Genomic DNA, 26,794 nt, shown 5'->3' with positions numbered 1-26,794 from the left:
CCAGTCAGTAAGAAGGAATTGCCAGGGAATGTCTGATTTCCACCTTGTTCAAGCACTCTACCATTTCATTGTTTATGTTACTTTTGCAGATATTTATAGGAAATTGCCTCTCATACTATCTCTAGGTACCTGGGAAAACAGACTGACTCCCACCTCGCTACAGCCTCCTTTCAGGTAGCTGAAGAGAGCAATAAGGTCTCCACTAAGCCACCTCCAGATTAAACCTCCAGGGAAAGAATAGGCTTCCCTGCAGGAAGGGTCTGGTCAGCCCTCTGTTCCCTTCAGAAGGAAGTCTCCTAAGAATCACCCTTCTTTTGTTCTTGGCAGAAGTAGTCTTAAGGTGTGCAACTGACTGATTTGGCCTTGAACTCACATCACCATCCTCATTTGCCTGTCCCTCAGATTCCAGAGCCTCATATGTATTGTGTAAGGGCACCTGGGAAGACCAAGTAGGCTATGAGGGGATTTGCTTGTCATCCCAAGCAGGGACCTTTTTTCATTCCTCCCTATTTCATAGGGCCCCTCTTTTTGCCTTATTACAAGAAGGAATGAGAAGTGCTGCTACTTATGTAGTGTCCCCTCTAGTGCCTTTCTTGTAGGAATGGTAGCTTGTGGCTCCACCAGTCTATCTTCCTTATATACTCCCTTAATTTTTCCACCTCCTCTTTCAGATCTGCCACCACACTGTACAGGTCACATGATACACAGGTGATTCCTCTGCTACCCTCTGATAGCACTGATAGTTCAGGCAGAATTCTGAATTTCACTGAAGGCTTTAATCGCTCCATGTGGTGGTCACTATTTCTTCCAGCTCAGCAAGACACACTGAGAGCCAGGACCCAACTAATTTTAATTCCAGCACTATCTTCAGTAGTCTTGCATCCTGTCTTGTCATGTACATACTAAAAGATACAAACTCCTTCTCCTGCCTTTGCATGGATCTGAAACATCTTGAGAAGATGTTTCTCATGCACGTCTTGTTCATTCTTCCCATTTTAGGAAAGTAGTGGAGATAGGATGACATAACCCATAAATACTGATACTTTCAGGACTACTTCAGGAAAGAAAGACTTATAAAAAGTTACAATACTGTATTCTGTTTTCATCTATTTCATTTTTTTTTTAAATATATTGTAGGCATTGTATGAATGCATTTCAGTGGATAATATAATGGAATGATCAGAACCCTTTCGGATAATGCTTACAATATACTTAATTACAGTATTATGTACTTGCTACAGGTAGAACTGCAGATGATAGGTAAAAGTATAATTTTTGCTCACAAAATAACATGAATTCTAAGCCTTTTTGTTTTGTTTTGTTTTGTTTTGTTTTGTTATGGGAAGAAAGAAATATAGTAGCTCTTTGTACAAATGTGTGTGTCTGCCTTGTCTTCCAGACAGAAAAAGTGACAACAGATTTATGTCAGAGAAGGGGAAGGGAATTAAACTTACTTTGTGTTTGGCTCATTTTATAATTTTTCAGCTGAAAGTACAGATAAGAATACAACATACATACAGATAAGAATACAACTTCTCAGTGTGATGTACCAGGAGCCAGAAGTCACAATGCAAGGCCCAGTGCCAAGTCAGTTAAATCACCTGTCTCCATTCTTCAGCCTCTGTAATAGGAGCTGCCATTTGCACAGTGAAGTTAATCTCACTTAGTGGTAGACATTCAGAATTGTTTCGACTCTAATCTGGCTGCCTGAGCTACAGTTACCAATGGAGAAAAGTGGAGATACTAGGAGAGGAATTCATGCTGCCTTTTGCAGTGACTTGTCTTAAGATGCATAAGGCTCTTTATATGAATGTATGGAACAGCCTGCCCAGGGCTGTGGGCACAGCACCAAGCCTGACAAAGATCAGGAAGCATTTGGACAACGCTCTCAGAAACAAGATTTGAATTTTGGGTGGTCTGTGTGGAGCCAAGAGTTGAGCTCAGTGATCCCTGTGGGTCCCTTCCAACTCAGTATATTCTGTGATTTTATATCTTTGGGTATGCGTCACAGCTTCTGCAATGGAAATGCTAGTGGTACTGCTAGATGGTATGAAAAGCAGTGTTTCTTCTCTTCTTTAGTTTGCTTGTGAAATAATGGTGTTAACATCCTCCTCACATTTCATCTGTCTATTTTACAAATGCTAACACTCTTTTCACAATATATTTGCTGAGGGTCTGCTGATTACTATAAAGCATGAAGAATAATCATGGATCATTTGAACAGTGACATCTCCATTTGTGTCTGCACAAGGCTAGGAAAGCTCGTTACAAATGCAGATGCTACATGCAAGCTAGTGCTTGCAAAAAAAGTGTCCTTTAAAAAAGCTGTGATTATTTGCATGTTCAGGCTGTTGTTTGTATTGGGGACCCCAACAATCACTAAGCTTCTACATGTAACATAAATGTAGATAATCAGATTGGCTCATTTTTAGAACAGGGAACGATGAGGTGAATATAAGTGTAGGTTACATTTTTGCAGTAAGCATTTTGCTGTAGTGAAGCAGATACAACTGCATATTAAGCATAATCAAAAGTAGCATGCTGGTTGAAAATTCATTACAACAAGCTAGAGATATAAAATCTGATTGTTTAGAATTATATGCTAAAATTTATATTCTCAGTCTGTGGACAGAAAGCTACATTCTCCTCACAGGATCAAGTTCCTTTTGAAATTCTATTTCAAACTACAGCTTAACTTTCTTTGATTACTTTTGTTATTTGTAAATATTTGCCATTATGTTTAGATGATGATTCAGTTTCAGACTCTGTGTTTTAATAACATGATATCTTTGTCTGTTTGGTTTTCTTCTTCTTTGTGTAAAGTTGGTCATGTGTGGTAAAATCTTGGCCCTTGGAGTTAGTCAGAGTTTTGCCATTAAGTCACTGTGGTCAAGATTTTACTCTCTTGTTTTTTTGTTGTTGTTGGGTTTTTTTGTTTGTTTTTTTTCTTGAAGAGAAGTTATTTGCAGAGGAGGGAGATTAATAACAAATAAGAAAAATATGTGTGCTAAATATTGCCAACTTGAAGAAGTTTAGATTCCCAAATATTTTATTGGTGATGAGTATTCAAGTGTATATATATATATAAGCATTCAAGTATATATATATATATATATATATATATATAAAATTCATAATTTACAATTAAATGAATTAGCTCTATTTTTTTATATATTCTTGAGATAATGTTTTATAAATAAGGAATAGCTAATTACAGCTTCATCTTCATCAAATAATCTGGTAATATTTTAAATTAAAGGATTTCTAAGCATAGAATTTAATGCATAGTTCAAGAGCTCACAGGCCACATCAGAAAGCCAGAAGAAAATTTAGTTTGTGCCAACAGAAAGGTACAGCTCTTCAAGACAATTGAAATTGTCTTTGGAAAGAAATAATTTTCCTTCAAAATTTGGTGCTTTAAAACATTTAAATATTTAAAAGGAAAAGGAGAAAAAGAGTGAAAAGGTGTTAACTCTAAGCAAGAATCAATGGATTTAATTAAAATAATACTTTTGTTCTGCATTTTTAAAATTTTATCCAAAGAATATTTTCAGAATCAAGAAGGACCACTTATTTTTCCTCTTTAATGTTATTCCCCTCAAAAAACATTCAGTCAGATCCTGTTTAAGTTGAATCTAAACTCCCCAGTCTACTTACCCCTCAGCTGTTGGGCTCCACCATATGTAGCGTGCTTTGGATCTCAAAGACTTGTACAAGAGTTACAGTAGTTTTAAGTTGATTATCAGTACATGGATACATTTGGTGCCATCTGGTGACTACAGATGAAGCACATATATTTAACAGCTTAGAATTGTATTTGATTATTTCTTTCAAAAACCTCCTCAGTGAAGTTTTTGTGCTATACGTTAGTATTACTAAGAAAATAGTTATTCGTCACTTGCATTATATTTTCAAATTTTTTTAGCTGCAGCAGCTGCTACAGCACATGTAGAGGAAAATAACACAAGGTGAACAAGTTGAGGAAAACTTACCCAAGTACTTTTAAATTATCAGTTTTTCAAAGCCATATGTCCTGAATTATCTGCCAAGACACTTGTTGCTTATGCTGATGGACAGTTGAATGCCAACTTAAGAGGGGAAAAAAATCACTGTTCCTTAAAATTTAGAATCTGCTGGAAATATTTTTATCTTATTAAACCTTATAAGCATACAGTGTTTACAGAGGGGATTTAGGTTAGATATCATAAAAAACTGGAAGACAGTACGTGTATTCAAACTACAGTATGCTTTGCTGCTTAACAAACCCAGGCATCATTCTCTTTCTGGATGACTGTTTGCTTAGATATGCATGTATATTCAGGGAAGAGGGGAGCTGTCTCCTGAGGATGCTACAAAGAGCATAAGTGCAGTTGAAATCTTATTTATTCAACCTGAATCTGTGTAGCATCCTTATTACTTGAAAGTCTAGATCAGGCACGTCCACTCCTCTGCCTGCAGGCCACACGTGGCCTGGCCCAGCCTGTCCTGCAGCTGCCCCGTCCCACGCCATCATGGCGGCAATGGCTGAGCAACCTGGCTCAACAACAAGCGTCCATCGCTCACAACAGCCACTCATTGAAGCGCTATTAACACTGTCTGGCCTGAAACCTAGACAAGGGGAGGATGCTAACTCACATCTAGCCCTCTAGCAAAGGCCACACACACACAGAGTCTAATTGAAACTTGTGTATATTACATGTTTCATGCACTTGTGCCACTTGGTGAGTATAATGCTGTCATTGTCGATAACATTTTAACTTACCTAACGTGATCCAAAAAGAAAACAGAACCCCAAAAAAGAAAAATCTTCGATGAAGGAACCCTTGACAAAACATGGACAGATGAATACTTATTTGGAAATGCTTGACAAAACATGGACAGATGAGTACTTATTTATCAAGACAAATAATATGGCACTATGCTTATATTTGTAAGGAAATATCAGGTTTCAAGGATAACACTTTGAAAAAAATGTAAGCAAAAAATGTTGCTAAATTTGATGCATATCAAGGAACATTTTGTAAAGACAAAATATCAGAACTGAAAAAATTCTGTCGTCTCAGAATTTTTAATTTTACAAGTTAAAACTGAATCGAACTCTGTTATAAAAGTCAGTTATGTTGCAGCGCATCTGACTGAAACAAACAAACAAACAAACAAACAAACAATAAAAACCATTTACTGATGGTGAGTCTGTTCAGCATAATCTGCAATGTGTGGCAATATAATTTGTCCTGAAAAAAAGAACGGGATTTCATAAAAACAGTTTGTCTCTCCAGACTGTAGCCATAGCTAGCTGAAGTAAAGAAACAGGAAAATATATCAAAGAACATTTGGAAAGTAAAACTGCTAATTTTGAATGTTATACTGCAGCAGTAGATGAAATTATTGATGCTGCAGATATGGCTCAATTTGCCATCTTTATTAGAGGTATTGGTAAGAAACATAACGTCTCTGAAGAAATGGTTTCTTTCGTGCCATTAATAGACGCAGCTAAATCTCTCCATACGTATGAAGCAGTAAAAATTAAACTAAAGTGGTTTTCTTTAACCTTTGTCAGCATATCTGATATAGCTACTGATGGTGCTCTGGTGATGGCTGGAAAAAAGTAAGGACTTATGCAATTAATTGACAATGATGAAACTGCTGCTAGAAACACGTCTGATGAAATATCAGTGCACTATATATAAAGAAAACATATGCACAAAAGCTTTAGAAATGAATAATGTCACACAAATGATCACCAAAGCTCTGAATTCATAATATCCAAGGGATTCAATCACCATCAATTCTAGGAATTCCTTAAAAATATTGATTCTGATTATGGGACATCATTTACTCTTCTGAAGTAAGATGCCTAAGTCAGGGTGTACTGTGAAGAAGAGTTTATGATTAATGAAACAAAATCATTTAGGAATCAAAATTTGTGCCAGAACACAAAAATTAAAAATGGTTCACAGATTTAGCATATTTAATGGGTTTGACTGCTCATTTAAATGAGTTAAATATGCATCTTCAAGGTGAAAATCAACTTATCAGTGCTATGTTTCAAAGCAAAATAGTGTTTGAAATGAAACTTTATATGGCAAGATCAAGTTATGGCAAATAATTTTATGCATTTTGATACACTGGCTATACTGTCCTGTGAATAGAAAAAAATATGCAGCCTTGCTTTCAGATTTGATAAAGGAATTCAAGAATAGGTTTCAAGATTTCCAAAGAAGTCTTAAGTTTTTTGGTATATTTGTGACTCCATTTTTATTTGACACAAATAAAATACCTGTGATTTTTCAAACGAAAGGTATAGGGTTGTAATCAAATACGCAACTCAAGAAATTTGATCTTGTGTCTTTATTAGACTTTTATAAGCCCTATTACCAGAGAAAAGATATGCCTTGCTTCAAAATCACACCTTTTTCATGCTATCAGTTTTTGGCAGTATGTACTTTTGTGAACAACTATTTGTACAGGAAAGTTAAAATTTCATTAAAAATGTCTGAGAATCCACTAAGAATGGCAACTGCTTCCAGTCATCCAGACTGGTGCATTAGTTTCACAAAAACGAGGTCAAACATCCCACTAGTTGCTCTCTTTTTATATGATTTTAATGATTTAATAAAAATAATGAATAATGCAGTAAAATAATAATAAAATATTTAATAAGTTATTAAAATATTATTTTTGTTACTTATATACATCAGTTATAGTATATGTTTTATATGCCACCAAAGACAATTCCATTTCAGTCAGTGCTGCCCAGGCTAGCCAACAGTTAGGACACCCATGGTCTAGATTCAGGACATAGGGAACATCATGACTAAAGTGTTTACAGACATTGCTTAGTCATGCTGTTGTGACTCCTTGTTTACTATTAGATAGTGATTTTGTGACGTTGGTGTTTTTATAGGTAGGTGCTCAAGAGACAACTTCCTGCAGATGTCTGGAAAAACAAAATCAGGCTAATGCAGAAATGATATTCACAAACATAAGGAGGTTGCAGGACGGGGGGGGGGTTGGGGGGGGGGGGGAAGTGATCATATTAGTATGTCCCTTGCTCACTCATTCCACAGTATGGAAGCTTATAAACATGAAAACACAGCTTGTCATGAAGAGGGGGTCATGGAAAGAAGGTGGAAGTTGGATGTCTCCAATCCCTGCAACACTATTCCAGTCTGCTGTAAACCTGAAATTTTACTAGACATCAAAGTAGACTGGGAGGTATAGCTGCTATACAGCAGATTTCTCAGTCTCTTGCTCGTTGGGTGCATCACTCTTGTACCCTCTTCAGAAGTGGTGCTGGTGTCCTCAGTGAGACATCTCTATCTCCTGCACAGTTATCTCACTGCTATCAGTTCCTTATACATCACCTCTTCATTTCTGGGGTGTCCTGGCAAGGTACAGTATACTAACTTTTTCTCATATTTTGTTTGCAGAACTTTAGCAGTCAATGTGTAACAGTGCAAACATTCTGAACCTTCTAAACTCTCTGATAAAAAACACACACAGCAAAGCTAGATATCTTTGCAGTGCCTTCAGTCTGGCAGCATTACCTAAAACGGATAAAAATTCCGAAGGTGAAAAGTCAGGAAGCATGAAAGCAGAACTGAGCCTGAAGAGTCGTTCTGTTTTACTGAGATGGTGACAGCCTAGATTTGGTATATCTTTAACAGCTTCTGGGTCTCTAGGTCTCACATAGCACCCTGAAAATTCCCCTTGTATCCTCTTCACCCACTCTGGTCATTTCATGTCTCTTGGTATCCTTATACTTCTTAAAAGTGTCTCTGAGAAGTCTGAGGAGTCTGAAATGAAGCTAGTGCTCTTCTCTGAAGTTGTGCTCATAGCCTAACTTCAGTCTCAGTTGGAGTCCTCTCAGCATACACAGAGCATTCAGTCAGTTTCAGTCCATTATTTTCTTAACAGGACTCCTAAAATTATCTAATTTTCCCAGCTCTCCCTTGCCTCACAACGCGGTTGTACCTCCTCCTAGTAGCAGTGCTGGTCATGAAGGAGAGGATCAGGTAAACTTATACAGGTTGAAGTTCTAGATCACATGCCATGGACTACAAAGATGCTGGAAATGCTCTTTCAGATTTTCTCCTAATTAGAGAGCTGAGGCTTACAGTGGTGAAGCAGAGGCAGAAGGAAAGATGTAATGAGCACTGCATAATGCCTTATAGTTTTCCTTATCTAAATCATTTCCCCAGTAGCATTGGAAAATATCAGTCACAGTCACTTGTGTAATGTTCTTTGTCTGTTGAGATTAAAGCATCATTTTTTGTTTTGAAAATGTCTCCCACAGAAGTTCATGAACTAAGTTCCTTTTTGAATGTTCTGATTAATGGCAGTCTAGCTAGTAATGAGTATGGAGGAGGCAATGCAACACTATTTTGTCGAGCTTGAAGTATACAGTCTTGAAGTGGAATGTGAGGGCACAAAGTTGAATCTTCCCACTCTGAGTGGGTAGCTGAGTGCTTTTTTTTTTTTTTTTTTTTTTTTTTTTTACAGTGGTATTTTATTAATTGTAATTCTCTGACAGATTTTAAAATATTGAGAGACAGAGATCAATGTGAGAGGCTGTGTAGAGGATAATCCAGCTTATTAATTACATAGATAGAGCAGTTTATCCACATGTTCAATCTTTAATATAATCATTTGGACACATGGAAACAACATGTGGCTCCGAAGGAGAGGTGTAACATAAGAATGGAAATGATTAATTGCATGAGAGATGAAGACAGGGATTTAAAAAGGTATTGTTCTTCAATTTTTTTTTAGACAGAACTATTTCAAGTTAAAAAAAAAAAAAAAGCTGCAAGTGTTATTAGAGCTTGGTAATGCATCAAAATTGTCTGTGTTTGTATGCATCACAGAAAGGTGGGTAGCTATGCAGAAAAATCTGTGACAATTACTAAGGAAAGACTTCAGAAGCTGGTGCCATCAAATATTGCTGCAAGTAATTTCAATATTGAGGTAGGCAATGTATTCTACAATATGCATCCTTCACCTTGTAACAAATGTTAAATCATAATATTCCAAATATGAAGTGTGGCAAGAGAAACATGCCAAAATATGGGGGAAATGTGACAGCTTTTTGACCTGTACAAAATTATGAACCATTTTGTTACTGGCACCATAAACATTGCAGGATTCTTAAGGCCAGATTACTGGCAGGTGTTATTGATGATGATTTACTAAGCCTCCTTTTTAGCAGTTTTCAGAACTTCATAACATATTGATGAGAACAAATACACGTTTAGTACAGTGGCAATTGGTGACAAAAAATACACTCCAAATGTTATTGATTTTGAAATTTTTTTTTTTTTTTTTTGTCATTTTTTGCTGGCTTTTCAACTTTTTGTTTTCAGCTCATTCTGCAAATGAAAGGACTTTGATACTGCAAGGAGATAAGTGAAGATTAAGCCATTGAAAATATAAAATGTACTAAGAATATAAAAGAAAATCTTTAAAGGCTTATGCAAAAATGAGGTCCCTTTTTCAGTGCTGTTTTACTTTCCCCTCTTTATATATTTCCTGATAGCCATTTTATAGCACTCACCCAAGTTTATAATAATAAAAGAAAATGTCCAAAATCTCTGCCTTCTACAGTTAGTAGACAAGTCTCCTTTGAAGACATTCAAAACCTACCTGGATGTTACCCTGCTGGAAGCAGGGAGTTTGGATTACATGATCCCAAGTTGTCCTGTTCAACCTCATCTACTCTGTGTGATTCAGCATGTGTGATTACCTTTCATTTGACTATGCAAGTTAACTTTTGAAGTTAACAAATATAAAATATTCAAGGAGCACTATAAACAATCTACTGTCCCCTCTGATTAGAGCAGTTTCTCAAGGGGCAATTAATGGTGTTGCTCTTGCTGAGATAGACTGAGTAGGTATGTGTATAAATGTGTATACAGGTATATTTATATATGGACTGGGAGCCGGGCCCCAGTTCAAACACCTGAAGCTGACAACAGTGTAGTTAGTGGTAGAGTCCCATTCCTCTGCAGAGACATCTCTTGTCTCAAGATCTTTCTTCATCTGTGAGTCACTGTGCTGAAGAGCAGTTACCTGAAATTTGCCTTCTTTGCCTTCACCTCTCCTAAAAAGACAGACTGAGGGAACTGGGATTGTTTAGATTGGAGAAGAGAAGGCTCTGGGGGGACCTCACTGTGGCCTTCCAGTACTTGAAGGGAGTGTATAAACAGGAAGGGGAATGACTGTTTACATGTGTTGATAGTAATAGGACAAGGGGAATGGTTATAAACTAAGACAGGGGAGATTTAGGTTAGATTTTAGGAGGAAGTTTTTCACACAGAGGAGATGCACTGGAACAAGTTGCCCAAGGAGGTTGTGGATGCCCCATCTGTGGAGAGCTAGGCTGGATGTGGCACTGGGCAGACTGGTCTGGTGGTTGGCAACCCTGCACATAGCAGGGGGGTTGAAACTAGATGATTGTTGTGGTCCTTTTCAACCCAGGCCATTCTATGAATCTATAAATCTATGAAATTAGTTATATGCAAGGAGAAATAGAAACAAATGGACTGCTTCATGGTGATCACTTCTGTAGAGAAAACTGACCTAGGGGTGTTGCTCAATGCTTACCTGAACATGAGCCCGCAGTGTGCCCAGGTATCCAAGAAGACCAGTGGCATCTTGGCTTGTATCAGAATTGACATTGCCAGCAGGAGCAGCGAAGCATTTGCCCCTCTGTATTCAGCAGTGGTGAGGCCACACCTCAAGTACTGTGTTCAGTTTTGGTCCCACACTTCAAAAAAGACATCAAGGCCCTGGAGTGTGTCCAGAGAAAGGCAACTAAGCTGGTGAGGGGTCTGGAGCACAGGCCTTATGAAGAGCAGTTGAGGGAGCTGTTATTGTTCAGTCTGGAGGAGGCTCAGGGGAGGCCTTACTGCTCTCTATAACTATCTGAAGGGAGGTTGTAGTGAGCTGGGGTTGGCATCTCCTCTTCTGTAACCAGTGATAGGACGAGAGGGAATGGCCTCAAGTTCCACCAAGGGAGATTCAGGCTGGATGTCAGGAAATACCACTTTTCCAAAAGAGTGGTCAGGCACTAGAATGGGCTGCCCAGGGAGGTGGTGAATCACCAACCCTGGAGGTATTCAAGGAAAGTTAGGACACTGTGGTGAGGGACATGGTTTAATGAGAACTATCAGTGATCAGCAGATGGTTGGACTGGGTGATCCTGTGGGTCTTTTCCTACCTTGGTGATTATGTGATTCTACAATCAGTCTTTGAGAGTGAGTCATGCAGTCATCCCTAATGATCTTAAAATGCATGGTTTTCAAAATGATTATGCACAGGAGAAACCTATGACAATTAAAAGAAAAATAAAAAACAGAAACATGCCACTGTTGAGGAGCTTGCTCATATATAGCCCTACACTCTATCATCAACTTCGCTCTCGTTACAAGACATCTGTCATTTTTGTTCTATGAACGCTGAACTTAGTGAAATATTGTTTCCACACACCTGTGTGCATCATAATTGAATTTCCTTTGGTTTTAATAAGTTTTAAATGTTCATCAAAACTTTTTAAGAGGTTGGTAATTTCATAATTTGGTTGGTTTTTTTTTGGGGGGGGGGAGGGGGTTGTTTTTTTTTCCTGTGGGCATGTGATTTTTTTGGCATCTGGTAATATAGTTCAGTTCACACTCCAGAATTTTCTTTACAGAATCACAGAACGGCCAGGGTTGGAAGGGGCCTCAAGGATCATGAATCTCCAACCCTCTTGCCACAGGCAGGGCCACCAACCTCCCCATTCAATACTAGATCAGGCTGCTCAGGGCCCCATCCAACCTGGCCTTGAACACCTCGAGGGCAGGGCATCCACAGCCTCTCTGGGCAGCCTGTTCCAGCATCTCAACACTCTCTGTAAAGAATTTCCCCCTGACATCCAACCTAAATCTTCCCTCCCTCAACTTAAAACCATTTCCCCTTGTCCTGCTGTTATCTACCATTTCAAAGAGTTGACTCCCCTCCTGTTTGTAGGCTCCCTTTAGGTATTGAAAGGCCACAATGAGGTCACCTCGCAGCCTTCTTTTCTCCAGTCTGAACAAGCTCAGCTCCCTCAGCCTGTCTTTGTAGGGGAGGTGCTCCAGTCCCCTAGTCATCTTCACGGCTCTCCTCTGGACCCTCTCCAACAGCTCTCTCTGTCTTTCTTGTACTTGGAGCTCCATACCTGGACACAGTATTCCAGATGGGGCCTCACAAGAGCAGAGTAGAGAGGGACAATCACCTTCCTGTCCCTGCTGGCTACCCCTCTTCTGATGGAGTCCAGGATACCATTTGCTTTCCGAGCTGAATTTAGATCTCAGTCATCCATCTTCTGAGCATTTCCTGGAACAGCCCAACAAATTCCAGAGTCACAGTGGGGTGACTGACAGTACCCATTAATGTGATTACAGTCTTACTTAGAATTACTTACAGTTTTAGGAGACCACCACTTACACCCTCAATTTATCAAACATTTTCTGGATGGAAGTTACATATGTCATATATTGTACTGACAGAAATCTTTTAATTACACTTTATGCCAGTGTTGAAATTCACATCTTCCGCATCTTCACCCCAGACTGGCAGGGGTCAAAGTTATTTCCCTTTTAAATTGAGCTAGTAGAAGCTGGTACTAAAATATTTTGTAAGTCTGTAGGTTTCTGGCAGGAAAGAAATGAAACCTGAAATATTCACCCTCTAACCTTACTTTTCATATTATGTTCATATTATGTCAATATATATATAAACATTTATAGAAAATGAAAAAAAAATAATCTGTCACCATTTTATTTGCTTCCCACCTGTTTTGTGATGTCAACTATTAATACAAACATACTGCCTGACAAGTTGAAATTTCTCTTCCCTGCTCACTTACACCTCTGCTTATTAAGTCTCTGTTACTACCATGCACTGAGTAGAGTAATAATCTATTTTCATATGCTCAAATCAAAACTTTTTACATCTTAGTGCATGATAGGGTTAGTTCTCTAACCCTAGCTGCATTACTAGGATGCACTGTGTACAAGATGTATAAGAGATCAAGATATATGATCAATCAGTAAGTTCAGGAGGACAGAAACACAGAAATAGAACTAACACAAAATATGCAAAGATTTGGACCAATCCATTTTCGCCTTAGCACCAGTTTCAAAGGCTTCTTTATAGCAGTCTACCCTAAAATACTTTTAATATCCTGCTAATAGTCTTTCAGAGCATAGGGAAGTATATAGTAAGGTATATCTCTCTCATTTCTCCTTTTATATCTTTGCAGTGGAAATTTCAAAGGCTATGTATCTATATATGCATACATTTAATTTCTATCAGTCTTCTCTGCTACAAGGACTGCTTCATGTTCCCAAAACCTCATAGTCAATCAGATTGTTCTATTGATTTTTAGATGTGGGAAGAATCTTAAAGTGTCTACCATTAAGGAAATGAACACAGGTGAGGATAAAATTATTAAAATGCAATTTTCAATCCTCTACCTATTAAAGGCTGTTCAGTTTTTCTCTGCCAGTACAGCTGCATTAACTTTAATCTCCTCTATTTTATACGAACTAGTCTTGGTCTTCATCTTCCAAAGTTAGAATACTTGCAGTATGCTTCAAAAGCTAGAGCTGCTGCTAAACAACAAAGCACGGCATAACTAAGGAACATACCAGGAATAACATGGTCATGAAAGTGATTGCTCTGCATCCTTTTTATTGTTTATGGGTGTCATGGTTTCAAGCGTGATAGGACAAGGGGGCCCCTTTCTCCCCTTTGGAGGACAAGGAAAATAAAAAAAAGACCCAATTAAGATAAGGAGAGAGAACAAATTTACTGCAAATGGTAAAAGAATGTAAGAAAATAATAAGAAATAGAGTTACAATTAATAACTCAAATGGAAGAGAGAGGAAGGCTATGATCGTACTGCTGCTCACTGTGCTGCCTGAAGCTGGAAGCCATCTCACCTCCATCACCTGGAACTGCAGATCATGTGGAGGCCCTTGGGAAATGTAGTATATACATCTCAGTGTATCTTTTGGAGAATCAGAACTCATGTGGTACAGCTAGAGAGCAGGAGACTAGGAAATACAGCTCCACAATGCACTGTGTCTCTATACCCAACACCCTGTTGCATGATATCATCATGATATGGAATACTGATATAACTAGGACAGTGGGGTTTCTATATCCTTTCAATATTCTTTCATATTTCCTTGCATAATATTTTGAAAAGATACTGGGCATATTTTTCCTAAAGTGTCTTTTACATTTGTCTGATTTCTGATTTGTTCTTTGACTGTACAACCTTTTAAATTTTCTTAAGATATGAAATTTATTTCCCAGGTGTGAAGATATCACATTTCAATTTGAAATATTAAGTAACTGCAATCAGTTCTAAAAAAAATTAGCTAATTTACACTCTTCCCCCTGAACACTTATTTCTCCTTAACAGTCTGTTGACACGTAGAGAAGCCACCAATCCATTACTCTTTTTTTCAAAACCTCCTTTTAAAAAAGACATATCTATCATTCCGTAGCCAGCAGGACACCTTTTTGCTTTTATGCCTGTGAAGCTGAGGTAAAATCAAAGGATCCATGTCAGACTAAAAGACCCTTTCTAACTTTTCCCTTGAGACTTCCATGGAGAAGCAAGACCACTTACTCTCACCTCCCCAACTGACTCTTGGAACCGTCCTGCGAGAAGGCTGGGGAAAAGCAAGAGCTCTTCCTCTGAAGTGGTTTCTCTCTGATGGTATGATAAAGTGCACCATACTGCTTTCTCATTCCCTCTTCTCAGTGGAAAAGGGGGAGAAAATGCCATAAAAAAGAGCACAAGGATTGAGATAATGACAGGGAGATTATGCACCAGTTACTGTCATGGGTAAAACAGACCCAGCACAAGGAGATTAATGTAATTTACAGCCTATTACTAACAGACTAGAGCAGTGAGAAGTAAAAGCAAACTAAAAATACCTGCTCTTCCCCCCCAACACCTTCTCATACAATTTTCCCCTGAACAATGGTAGGGTATGGGGGATGCAGTCAGTCCATAACATTTTGTCTCTACCTCTCCTTCACGGTCAATTTGCTGCTGCTCCGGTGTGAAATCCCTCCCACACAATTCTGTCTTTACCAAACTGATCCTGCATAGACTTCCCTCAGGGAGTAGCTCTCCAAGCACTGCTCCAGCAAGGCTCCATACTGCAGGGCTCACCCTTCATGTTTTGCTCCACACAGGTCCCCATGGGCAGCAGCTCTCCCAGCCCTCCTGGTGACCTCTGAAAACAGAATATCAACAATAAACTTAAAATGATTTTGCCTGTTTGGACTGTCTTGCCTTTGAGAAAAGAAACTGTGCATACATGTAAGAAGATTGAAGTGAGAAGGACTCACCAAGTCTAATTCTGAATATTTTCAAAGTTTTGATTTTTGCTTCTCTTGCTGAAAAAGGCTTATATGAGTTTGATTACAATGTAAGAGAAATAATTTAAGTTATCCTTAAATTGTTTCCATACGATCTTTTTTCTTTCATATATTTTTCCCTACCATCTTCATTTTCTTTCTACATTGTTCCTAAGTGAAAACAAAACTCATACTTGTCATTTGTCATTCTGAGCACTCAAGGAATGCTCAAAAATCCTACCTGAGAAGCTCTTCTCATTCAAGTTTCAAAAATATATGTGGTGAGAGAACAGGTCCCAACTGCAGAGCAAAGAACAAATTCAAACTATCCTGACAGTCACTTATTATTTAGATAAGTCATTTCTTGCCATTGCTCAAGATACTGAATTGACTGAAGTAAGGACATATCCATCCACTCAGAATGCTCATGGGAAAACATTAATTGAAAATGACCACTTTTATGTACAGCAGTATTTTGGATCAACTCCCAGACATACAAGAAGGAAAAAAAAAGAAAAGAGAAATGAAGTGCTGAAGGCTTTCTCAGCAGTCACACCCAACAAATGTATGTCCCAAATCTGTCAACTGAAGTATCTTTTTCTATGATTCCATCTGGAAACTGTCATTGATACGTTTTACATTTCCTTTCCAATCTCTATTCTCCTTTTTCAAATAAAAGAAAACTGTACTTTTATTACACTAGGAGGATTCCAAAGAATATAATCAAATATACTGCCTGTAAGTACCTAGAAGAAAATGCCGATATGAGTAGCAGGTTACCTGGATTTGTCAGGAATAAATCTTGTCATAACAACACAATTTCCATTCATCACCAGATAGCAAGCTACATAGGTTAGGGCAGAGCAGATCATATAGCTCAAGTTTTGTAAAATTTCAGAAGCTTTCACTCAAAATATTGACTAAGTGTAGTTGCCAACAGTCCTCTGTAAAGCAGAATGAGTGAAGGATGAAATGAGCAATTCTGCAAGGGTCTATTCCAATCAATATATTAATTTATGATGCTTAGAATGAAATAGAAGGAGCGTGTTAAAGCTGTATACAACATAAAACTGAGGCAGTCACAGATTCTGTTGCAGGGCACAATTAGAATGCAGGATGATTTTGGCAAACCAGATAAATGATTTCTATGAAAATAGAATAGTTTAGTAATAAGTATCAGGTTGTAAATGAGCAGAAAGAGTCAGCCAAGTATAAACTAGAATTCAATATAGCTAAGACAACAACATGTCATGGGCAATTAAAACTAATAGAAAATGACAATACAGTACCACATCAATATCACACTTGGTCACCTCAAAAGAAGATGAGATATATAAATTTGTCCTCCTCTATACTGAGAAGTGGTAAAGAATGTAGAGAAAGAATTTAGTAGTCTCATAGAAGTTAGAAAACATGCTCCATAGCACAAGTCTGAAGGAATGAGAGTGTTTAAAAGAGAAAAAGGAAAGTATAGTAAATAAATAAGGTTTTCATTGCATCCACATTTTATAAAGCAAAGCACTGTACGCTTAATCTGCGCAAACGTGAAACAAATTAAATATCATAAAAGTTACCAGAAAAGAGTGCAACATATCCATTCATCACTGCAAGACTTCAAGAATAGTTTGATTAAATATCTGTGAGGAACGGTGTAGTGTAGTTACCATACTTGAACTGCAAGCACTGTCAAGGGGACAAACAAGAGCTTCTCAGGACTGTTTCCTCCCCATTTTATGCCATGTGATGCTTCTATTGCTCTAGTCTTCTACACTATTTGACTGGAATGTTTTTCAGTTGTCTTAAGAATATATTATTATTTGTATCATGGGACAGTGCAAGTCATCATCATTGTTTAGAAAATGTCGGTTTCAGTGAATTATGAAATGCTGTTGTAATTATTTTTCTTAATATATAGTAGCATTAATTCTCTTTGTGCATCTTGGCTGGTACAGAAACTGGAAGTCATCAGTCTATGATGTGACTGTTGAAGCACAATAATTCATTTAGCTATAATAGTATGAGCATGAAAAAGCATTAGAAAACCATTGGGTCACATCTTATGCTAGTTTAAGTGTAACTGATAAGAGAGAAAAACTGAGATTTGGAAAACTGAGTTTGAACTTGGATGAAGTATAATTAAAATAACTCAGGCTTGTCAATGTAACTTTAGTAATGTCCTGTGTACACAAAAGGCAAGCCCTGAAGCTTTCTTAATTGTGACAGGGATTTAATATTGGCTATGGCAACTTCCCCATTGCTTGTCATGTCCCAGAAAAGCTGAAAGAAAATTTTTAGCAAAACAAACGGACATGATATTACATAACCACTATTCTAACGAGGAAGAAGTTACACCTTGCAAACTAGAATGTGTATTAGCAACAAGTAAGGATACGTAGGCCTGATCCACGGACATATTTACGACTCTTACAGTGTACACTGAAGTGGGTTTTCAGGTTTTCAGGAGAAGCAAAACTGGCAGCTCGGTGCCCTACTAAAGTAGGATAGAAAAAAGAAAACTCCACCAGATAGCATGTTTTAGCATTAACTGTTAACACCTTCTGCTCACGATCTGGAAAACTGGACAGAATGATGACTGGTGCAGGTTTGGAGATGTGAGTTAGGGTTAGGTGCAGATTGGCATTAGCATGAAGTAGCTCAGACACTAAATTGTGAGCTAGTTCAGAGCACAGTCTGCTAAGTAAATTATTTTGGGTCATACGCTAAAGCAAGTATTTACCAAACTTGAGCTATCTAAAGTTAGATATCTGTTGTGATATGTTTATTGAAGCATCCCTTTTAAAGAACATCTCTGGGCTGACTTGACAAAATAATACTTTGTTGGGAAAATATTAAGGACATTAACAAAATTAGTCTTTAGTACTGAAATGATAAAATAGTTTCATGATGATAATTTTATCTAAATCCAAATGTAGGGTATCGTTCCTTTCTATTGTTAAGTTATAGGCAAGTTTTGGAGTGAAGCTCAGTTTCAAAATTAAAAAAAAAAAAAGAGAAAAGAGTGCAGAATCTTTTGTTCAGATATGGCCACACCAAAATCTGAGGTTTATTTATTATTTTTTGCTAAATCTTCATAAAATTCTGCATCATTTGTTCAAAAAAGTAGACACGTCTAGGAAAAGCAGAAAGAGATGGTCTGCCTAGGCAACCTGAAGTGACCACCAGAACTGGGAACAAATCTCGTGTCCTGAGGTCCAGATAAATTGCCAGCTGGTATTGCCTTAAGCCAAATTGACTGTTTTTTTTTCACCTGAAATGTTATCTCCCACTTTTTCTCTTCATATCAGCATTTGGAATCTGACAGAAGGCACTTCCATTTCAAAACTGCAGCCAAAGAAATCTTCCCACCACAAAGTTAGTGGCTAAGATTTTATTTTGGCTAATCACTCCTTCCATTTTACTGTGAAACAGATCCTATAATTTCACACAAGTGGGCGGTGGCCTTACATGTCTAGTAATTTGAATACTATTTTAAATAATATTTATTAATATTTTAAATGTACATCAGCAATTCATATTTAATTCAGACCCAAAATGATTAACATCACTTGACCTCAGATATGTCCTGCTCCATTTCTTTCATCTCTGTGGCTTGTGGACAGATGCCAGAAAAAAAAAAAAAAAAAGAAAGAGGAGCATTAAGCATCTTTACAGCATTGAGCTGAACTGTGAGTGTGAAAATGTTAAAAGACATAATTTGTAAAATTTGTAATGAAATCTTATGTGCTGAACTTACACGGGCAGCATTTCACAGACTCACAGAATCACAGAATCACAGGGGTTGGAAGGGACCTCCAGAGATCATCAAGTCCAACCCCCCCGGCCGAAGCAGGTTCCCTACACCAGGTCACACAAGTAAGCATCCAGGCAGGTCTTGAACATCTCCAGAGAAGTTCAGGTGTTTAATTAGTATTTCAGGTGCTTAATTAGTATTCAAAGTGTGCATTTGCAAGAAGATACAATATCTCTGAAATTTAAATTTCATTGCACATTTATAGGTTGCTGTGCATTTCATTCAGTCTCTGGGCTCCTGTTAGTTAATTTACAGTGTCTTGGAGCAAGGATGAGAGTTTGTGGGTACATCTGTTTCTGACCAAAATTAGATGTAGAAGAAATTACATGTAGAGGGAGAATTTTGTAAATAAATAAATAAAATGGGAAAACAGTTTACATTAAGCATTTGGTACTTAAGCTCCACAAATCTTTTAGGAAATGTAGGGAGTACAAGGGTAATTAACAAATTGAAACCTTTCCAGAGAGGCCAGGAAAGCTACCTACAGAAAGCATGAAAATGACAATATAGCAGATGGCTGTTACATGGTGTGTATCACACACGCTGCTCTGAAGTGAGTTTTTTCTTAAGCTCATTTTGGCATCTTCCATCCACTCAGTAACCAAGCAACATTCCAGCTGTGCAAGGCACAGCAAGTATCCTGGCATGGGAAGAGGAACCCTTCCCCATATCTGGGACACCATTTTGAGCTTGCTATTTGTGCAGAACTGTGAGGAGAGTTTCAGATCTCAGGATAAACAGGATCCAGACTCTTCCAGTGATGTGGCAACTGTACCCTAATTGTCTTGAAGTTATACCTTCAAGATATTTAAAATATATAGAAATTTATTAGGAACTTAATGCATTTGAAAGGTGTTATTTTGAAATTTTGAAATTTTCATTTTTTTTTCAGCTGATAATCTAACAATGTGGAACTAAGGAACAGGAGAAATCAACTAACTAGAGTCTGAATCAGTTAACTATATATGCATAGGGATATCTTGTATGCTGTGGGCTGTACAGAAAGTCAAAGTTCAGTCTTTCCAGGATGTTTGGTTGATTGACAGTTGTAGAGAAATAGTTCTGAACAAATTGATGAGCTTGCTAACACACTCTTGTAATATTAATTTCCTAATATAGATTTTTACTCCGTTAGAGAACATATGTATTCATTTTTCTATCTGTCTTGTATATATGTCTTTATAAAGGCATGACTCAAGCAAACTAGTAGGAACTGAGCTATCCAAGAAAAAAAGTTTCTTTACATAGATTCTGGTCTCCTGCACCTAAAAAAGAAATAAAAGGACATTGGCGTTTTTAAATCTCTCTATTAAGAGTACTGCAGGAATGAGAATCATTATGAGAAATCTAAATAGAGACAGAAATGTACGTAGGGTTTCTATTCCTTCTTTTTCTAGAGTGGCAATTTCCTGAATATCCAACAGGACATCAGAAATCATTCTCTACCTTGATGTCATTTTGCCTAGGATAAAATGTCTCAGACTTGTTTGGCATTAATTTATACCAGATTTCTCTTTCTGTCATAGCAAAGGGACTTCACACTAGCCATAAAGGGAATTCATACGCATATTTAAGAGGGATGTTTCAATTGGTATCTAAAAAAATTCTTAGGTATCTAAGTCAGACTGACTCATTCCCAATTACAACAAGCACAGGGGAAAAGAATGCAATTAGAAAAACCTTATGTCCCTGAACAGTAAAATGTACAGATCTGTGACATGCTTTCTTTCTTTTCTGATGTTTTTTTTTCCTACTCACCCCCATACAGATGTACATAAAAGTATATAATCCTCGAACTGCTTTGCTCAGCCCTATAAATAAAGTTGAAATAGGAAAAAAATTCAATAAAACATAAGAAGGCAAATATCATTTGACCTTCCTAAGTTTAAGCAGCCTCACACTTGACGTATTAACTCCAAAGTGTATCTCATATTCACATCCCTTCTGAGCCTTGGGGAGTTACAGTCACAGTCAGTGTCTGTAAGACCTAGTAGCTTTTTATCCTCTCTGGATTTAAGAAAGAATCATATATTTTCTAAAAATGCTCTGTCAAAGATTTTGATTGGGTGGCTGATATCACTGAGTGCTCATTATATGTTTTGGCTTCTTTAAAGGAAATTATACTTCAGTATTGTGGAATTAAAATTCTTTGTAGGTCTAGTGACTTCAGAGCAAGTACTCATAACTTTAGGGTAGTGTGGTTAAGTTGCAGTTGGACTTGATGTTTAAGGTTTTTTCCAAACTGAGCAGTTCTATGATTCTATGATTCTATAAGTTCAAAATGTAAGTACTTCATTATGCTGCTGATGAGGGAATAATTTGACCTTATTGCTTTGGCATTCTTAATATCTTTGGTTTAAGCGAGGAGGAAATTTTAAAATAGGATGTAAAGGTTCTGAGGTTAAACTCATGATGTAATTAAAATTACAGTCTCAGGGTCTGCCCTTTAAGCTTAAATGTCATTGTAAGTTAAGGCTGAAATGATTTAATGCACATTTCTATATTTGGGTGAACTGTGATGGAATGAATTCCAAAATGTGTGCATCAGCCTTACAGCCGGGTTTCTTTAAGATGAAATATTTTTACAAGGAGAAAAACAAGCAAGTTTTGAGTTTAAGAATCCCATACACAAGTCAATCACTGTAATACCATGTTGTTTAGAGTTGTGTGTCCATTAACATTTCAGAGAAGATTGAGGTTAATGACGTGTTGCGATAGCTTTCAGTTCTGGCAGTGCTGGAAGCAAGTATTAGTTTAGTACTGTCAGACAGCACAAAGATAATAACATGCTAAGTGACACAGGCATGGCCTGAACTGTTGCTAAGATTTGAAGCTATGTCTTTTTATCCTTCAGCTTTCTGCCCTTCCAGCTATTGCCTCTGCACCTTGTTACCCAGGCCTGAGCGCTGGGAGACTCACTGGCTGTGGTGGATGATGGCAGAGCACAACACATCCCTCCCAGAAAACCTCTGTTCAGCCAGATCACCAAAAGCTCACTTTTCCTAATGCAGTCTTTGAGCCACTACTGCCATTTTCATTTCTTTCTAGCCTAAAAAAACATTGATTTATTTAACTGTGATTAAGAGAGCAGGAACAACGTATGCATGTGTGCTCATGTGCTCTCTTTTTTGTCTGTATAATATGCAAGTAACAGAGAAGATTAATCTAAAACTACATAGCTGGAGAGATTTGAGGATTGGAAGTGTCTCATTTTGCTCAGTGACATCACAGACAAGATCTATGCATCAAGACAAATCTATATATCCAGGCGCATATCAAACTCATGAGCTTGGATTATTTGTCTTCTTCAAGCTGAAGCAGATTGAGTTTGTACCTGATTACCAAACTGAGGACCAAAAGCTGTCCATAAGTGCTGCTCTCTACACCATTTTTTTAATTGATATTGGCTAATTAAATGTATGTGTCTTTGTCATACTAGTCTAATGAGATCTAATGAGATGTCTTGATTTGCAAAACATTTAGAGTCAAATGTTGTAAAAAATAAAAACAAGGTTAAAAATAAACATCTTGCAATGTTTTGATAAAACGTGGACCACAACAGACAACTAAATCCACAGTGATGTTTCCTCTCTTGGGACCCTGTGTTACCTCTTGATAACCCCTACTCCTGTTTTCCTATAAGCAGAATACATTTGTCTGCACACGTGAATGTAAAACTGAGACTAGTGAAATCTTTTCAGCCAGTATCTTTGTTTCACTACGCTGTCACGTTTGTAAAATTCTCCTGCAAATGTATGTTTTCTTTCACACTGATTTGCCCTTTTTATTTTGCAACTCCAGCTTGCTGTCTCCTGTTCACTGCTTCCTTCAGAGAATCACAATTACACCTCCATGACTCTCTCTTATAAAAGTGAGATTAATCAGTGAGAAATCAGAAAGTATTTCCATCTTTCTCACAGCTTGTGCTTCAACACACCTGACAAGAACATTTGTATCTGACATGTTTATTTACTCATTTGCACTAACAAATTGCTGCCTGTGAGCTGTACAAACAGATTTTAAAAATCAAACTCTCTTTATGCAGTTTTATTACTTGAACAGAGGCTATCTTGGCTAATTGAATTGTTACATTTAAAGGGTTTCCTTTGCTTCTGGCCGCAAGCAATAATCCATCAGTAACAGTAAAGCTGGTAAATTATCTGTACCATAATTTTCTGTAGCTGTCAGTCAATTAAGAAGCCTGCAACAGTTTTTGCCTTTTCTTATAGGTCCCACCAATACTTCTGGACAAGCAGTTTTCAGAATTCACGCCAGATATCACACCCATTATTCTAGCTGCTCACACCAACAACTATGAAATCATCAAACTCCTCGTGCAGAAGGGGGTCTCTGTGCCCAGGCCACACGAGGTCCGCTGTAACTGCGTTGAGTGCGTCTCAAGTTCGGATGTGGACAGCCTTCGGCACTCTCGATCTAGGCTCAATATCTACAAGGCTCTGGCGAGCCCATCTTTGATTGCTCTGTCCAGTGAGGATCCTTTCCTTACTGCTTTTCAGCTGAGCTGGGAGCTGCAGGAACTGAGTAAAGTTGAAAATGAATTTAAGTCAGAATATGAGGAACTGTCGCGGCAGTGCAAGCAATTTGCAAAAGATCTTCTGGATCAGACACGGAGTTCCAGGGAATTGGAAATTATTCTTAATTACAGAGATGATAATAGCTTAATAGAAGAACAAAGTGGCAATGATCTTGCAAGATTGAAACTGGCAATTAAGTACCGTCAAAAAGAGGTGAGTATGCTGGAGAATATTTAAACATATTAAGTAGTAGTAATGTGCTAGATAATAGCCTGAAGCTTATCCTTTTAACTGAGACAAATTCTGCTGTTCTTCTACATGGTCTCTTCTTTCTTTACATTTTTAATTACATATATTTGAGTAACTCTTATTATAATATCAGAATCTGAACTGTTTTTCTATAGCCTGTGTCCAAACAATTTTTTCTGTTACACCTGTACAGACTCTCTCCTGTACCTGTGCTCTGAGATACTCTTCAATAGGAGGATGAGAAATATGTACAGCATACTTCAAAATAACTTTATGTATTAATTGTGCCTAAAAGAAAAAGGAAGCTATGTGTTCAGATACTTGTGACATAAGTTACTTCTCTGGAGGTTTCTTCAGAAAGGGTCAATGAGTACTATAAATAGACAAGGAAACAAAAGGTTATTAGCAATGTGCAACTCCCAGAATTTTAACATTCTTGATGTTTGTGTTCTTCTTCATAAAATTCAAAATAGAATTACCTGGGTATTTCTTTCCATAACAGTTAAAAATTCGTGAGTATATTTCACAGATACAGTTATTCAATTGAAGCTTGCATTTCTTTTAAAGATATGTATGCAAAAGCAAGAGAATCATAATGGAAAGATGTGATACAAAGAAAATTCCTCTGAGACTTCCAAAACTTCATTTGATCCCTGCTAGAAATAAGTTGAAATGTATTTTTTCGTCTCATTTGGAACTTCTACATCAAAAATAAAATGAAATGTTGAAGTGTAAAAGCAAGAAAAAAAATTAAAAAAGGTTAATTGTTTTTATCAGGTATGATTTTTTTTTTTTTAAATCTGTGTTGTATTGAACTATTTTATCATTGCTAAGTCTCTATTCTGAAAAAAATATAAAAGTATTAATATTTTAAGTATGTGAGAAATATTTGCAGGAGCAGTAACTACATATGAAATGACTCTGTTGACCATTTAAAATATAATTAGCAATATTAAGATACCATGAAAACAGGGACCTACTGAAGTACCAATGCAAAAACACCTCCATTGGTCTCTGATCTCATAATAAACAATCTAATGTGTATTTTTTTTTCCTTCTGGATATGTACTGCATCATTATATAATTGTTTGTCTAATGTTTTATGTAATAAATTATCTGCCTTTGTAAATTATTTTCAGATGCTGCAGTTCCAGACTTGCCTTGCAGTAACTACTTTTTGATTGCTTGAAATGCAAATTTTGTGTTAAAATGCATGATCCTATAATCATTTAGGAAATTCTGGTTTCATTAAACAGCTAGAATAGAAAAATCTGATAGGTACAAAGCTTGAATTTTCTTAATTTGAGATACAGACAGTCAGACACATCTGTTGGGGGGGGAAATGGTTTTTATAGTTGCCTTTGATTCCCATGCCTAATTAAATTGCAGTATTAGAGCTGATTAAACTTTATTGATTCTGTGTAATAGCAAACATTAAAGCAGTACTGTTTTTTTTTTTTATTTTACATACATTCTTCATTTCTATAAATATTTCCCACTATTCCTCCCCTTTCAGTCTCTCTGAAGTAAAATCAGATTTCATTAGATTCTTTAGCTGTGCTCCTTAATATATTTGCTACTAGATACTGAATTATTTGCAGATGTTAATGATTAGTTGTTTTTCTTCTGATGATTAAAAAAGTTCTGGCAAATCAGGCACAAAGACCAAGAAGCTTATCTTGGGCATAACAAATACTTGGATTCTAGCTATACTAGTAGATACAGATCATAATTAAATTAGATCAGATAGGTATTTCTGTTTCCGGTGTTAAGGATTTTACAAGATGTCACAAGAGGTACCAAATCCAGCAGGCTCCAGGGCTAGGGCTTGTTTCAGCCTGGCTCGTTTTGGCCAGCCAGAACCCAGAACCCAGGGTCTCTAGCATACTGATCAACTACTTATACAAGACAGGCCTGGACTGTTTTCTCCTCTCCATTTTGTCATGTTTCTTCCTTGATCATTCTCTTTCCCCCTCCTTTGCCCTTTCCATAAACATCTTGTAATAAAGTTTATGTAATGAAGTTTTTTCTGATACTCCATAATTAGTTTAATGAACCCCGTAACTCTCATGATGATACTTTCCCCTCCTTATGGTCTGTTGCAAAGCTGAGGTTCACCCTTCTCAAAGCAGTTGCATCCAGTCCTTTAATGGCCCATTCATACAAGTCCTGGTCTTCATCACTGCCTCCATTGTCCTCTGGTTTCTGTACTTCTGTGCTGACTTCATTTTTTTCCTTTTTATTTTCTATTTTTGTTATGTTGGTTAACCTTTAACCAGGTAATTCACTGTATCAGATGCTGTCACATTTCATAATTCCTTACATGCTTGATTACCAGCAGAAGAGGAGATTCATAAAATTTATTTGAAAATGGCAAGAAAAATATATGAGATAGATTTAAAATATATATATATAAATATATAATTTAATTTGCTTAAAAATACAGATTTGGCTTCCTCTGCCCTATATATCTCAAACGCCAGAAGTCAACTCCCCAGCAAACACATTCCTATTCTAAGAGGAGAACCATAGATTTAACTTTTTTAACTGGGGGGAAAGAAAGGCTTTAATACTTTTCCTCCTCTGTTTTCCTTTTTCTTTTTCTTTCTCCTCTCCTCTGCTCTATTTTCTGTTTATTTTCCTTTGTTGTTGTTTGTTGCTTGGATGTTTTAGTTGTTGTTGTTTTGTGGTTTTTTTGTATTTGTTTATTTTCTTTTGAATAGTAAAATTCCACATTATGGTAATATATTAGGGTTGAGGTCAGAAATCCATGAATGAATAGGTCTGATTGTTC

General features: G+C 37.1%; 1 protein-coding gene across 1 annotated transcript in view; it reads left to right on the top strand.

Moving 5' to 3' along the window:
* Positions 1–26,794, top strand: part of TRPC4 (transient receptor potential cation channel subfamily C member 4) — a 139,897-nt gene that overhangs the window by 51,287 nt on the left and 61,816 nt on the right. Inside the window, exon 3 of the mRNA XM_052671340.1 lies at positions 23,446–23,964. Within this exon, the coding sequence (XP_052527300.1) occupies positions 23,446–23,964 (519 nt within the window). The remainder of the gene's footprint in view (positions 1–23,445; positions 23,965–26,794) is intronic.

The sequence above is a fragment of the Tympanuchus pallidicinctus genome, unplaced genomic scaffold (assembly GCF_026119805.1).
Source record: "Tympanuchus pallidicinctus isolate F22 unplaced genomic scaffold, pur_lepc_1.0 scaffold11, whole genome shotgun sequence".
Taxonomy (NCBI): domain Eukaryota; kingdom Metazoa; phylum Chordata; class Aves; order Galliformes; family Phasianidae; genus Tympanuchus; species Tympanuchus pallidicinctus.
The sequence above is the reverse complement of the archived record's forward strand: the minus strand, read 5'-3'. Positions and strand labels throughout refer to the sequence as shown.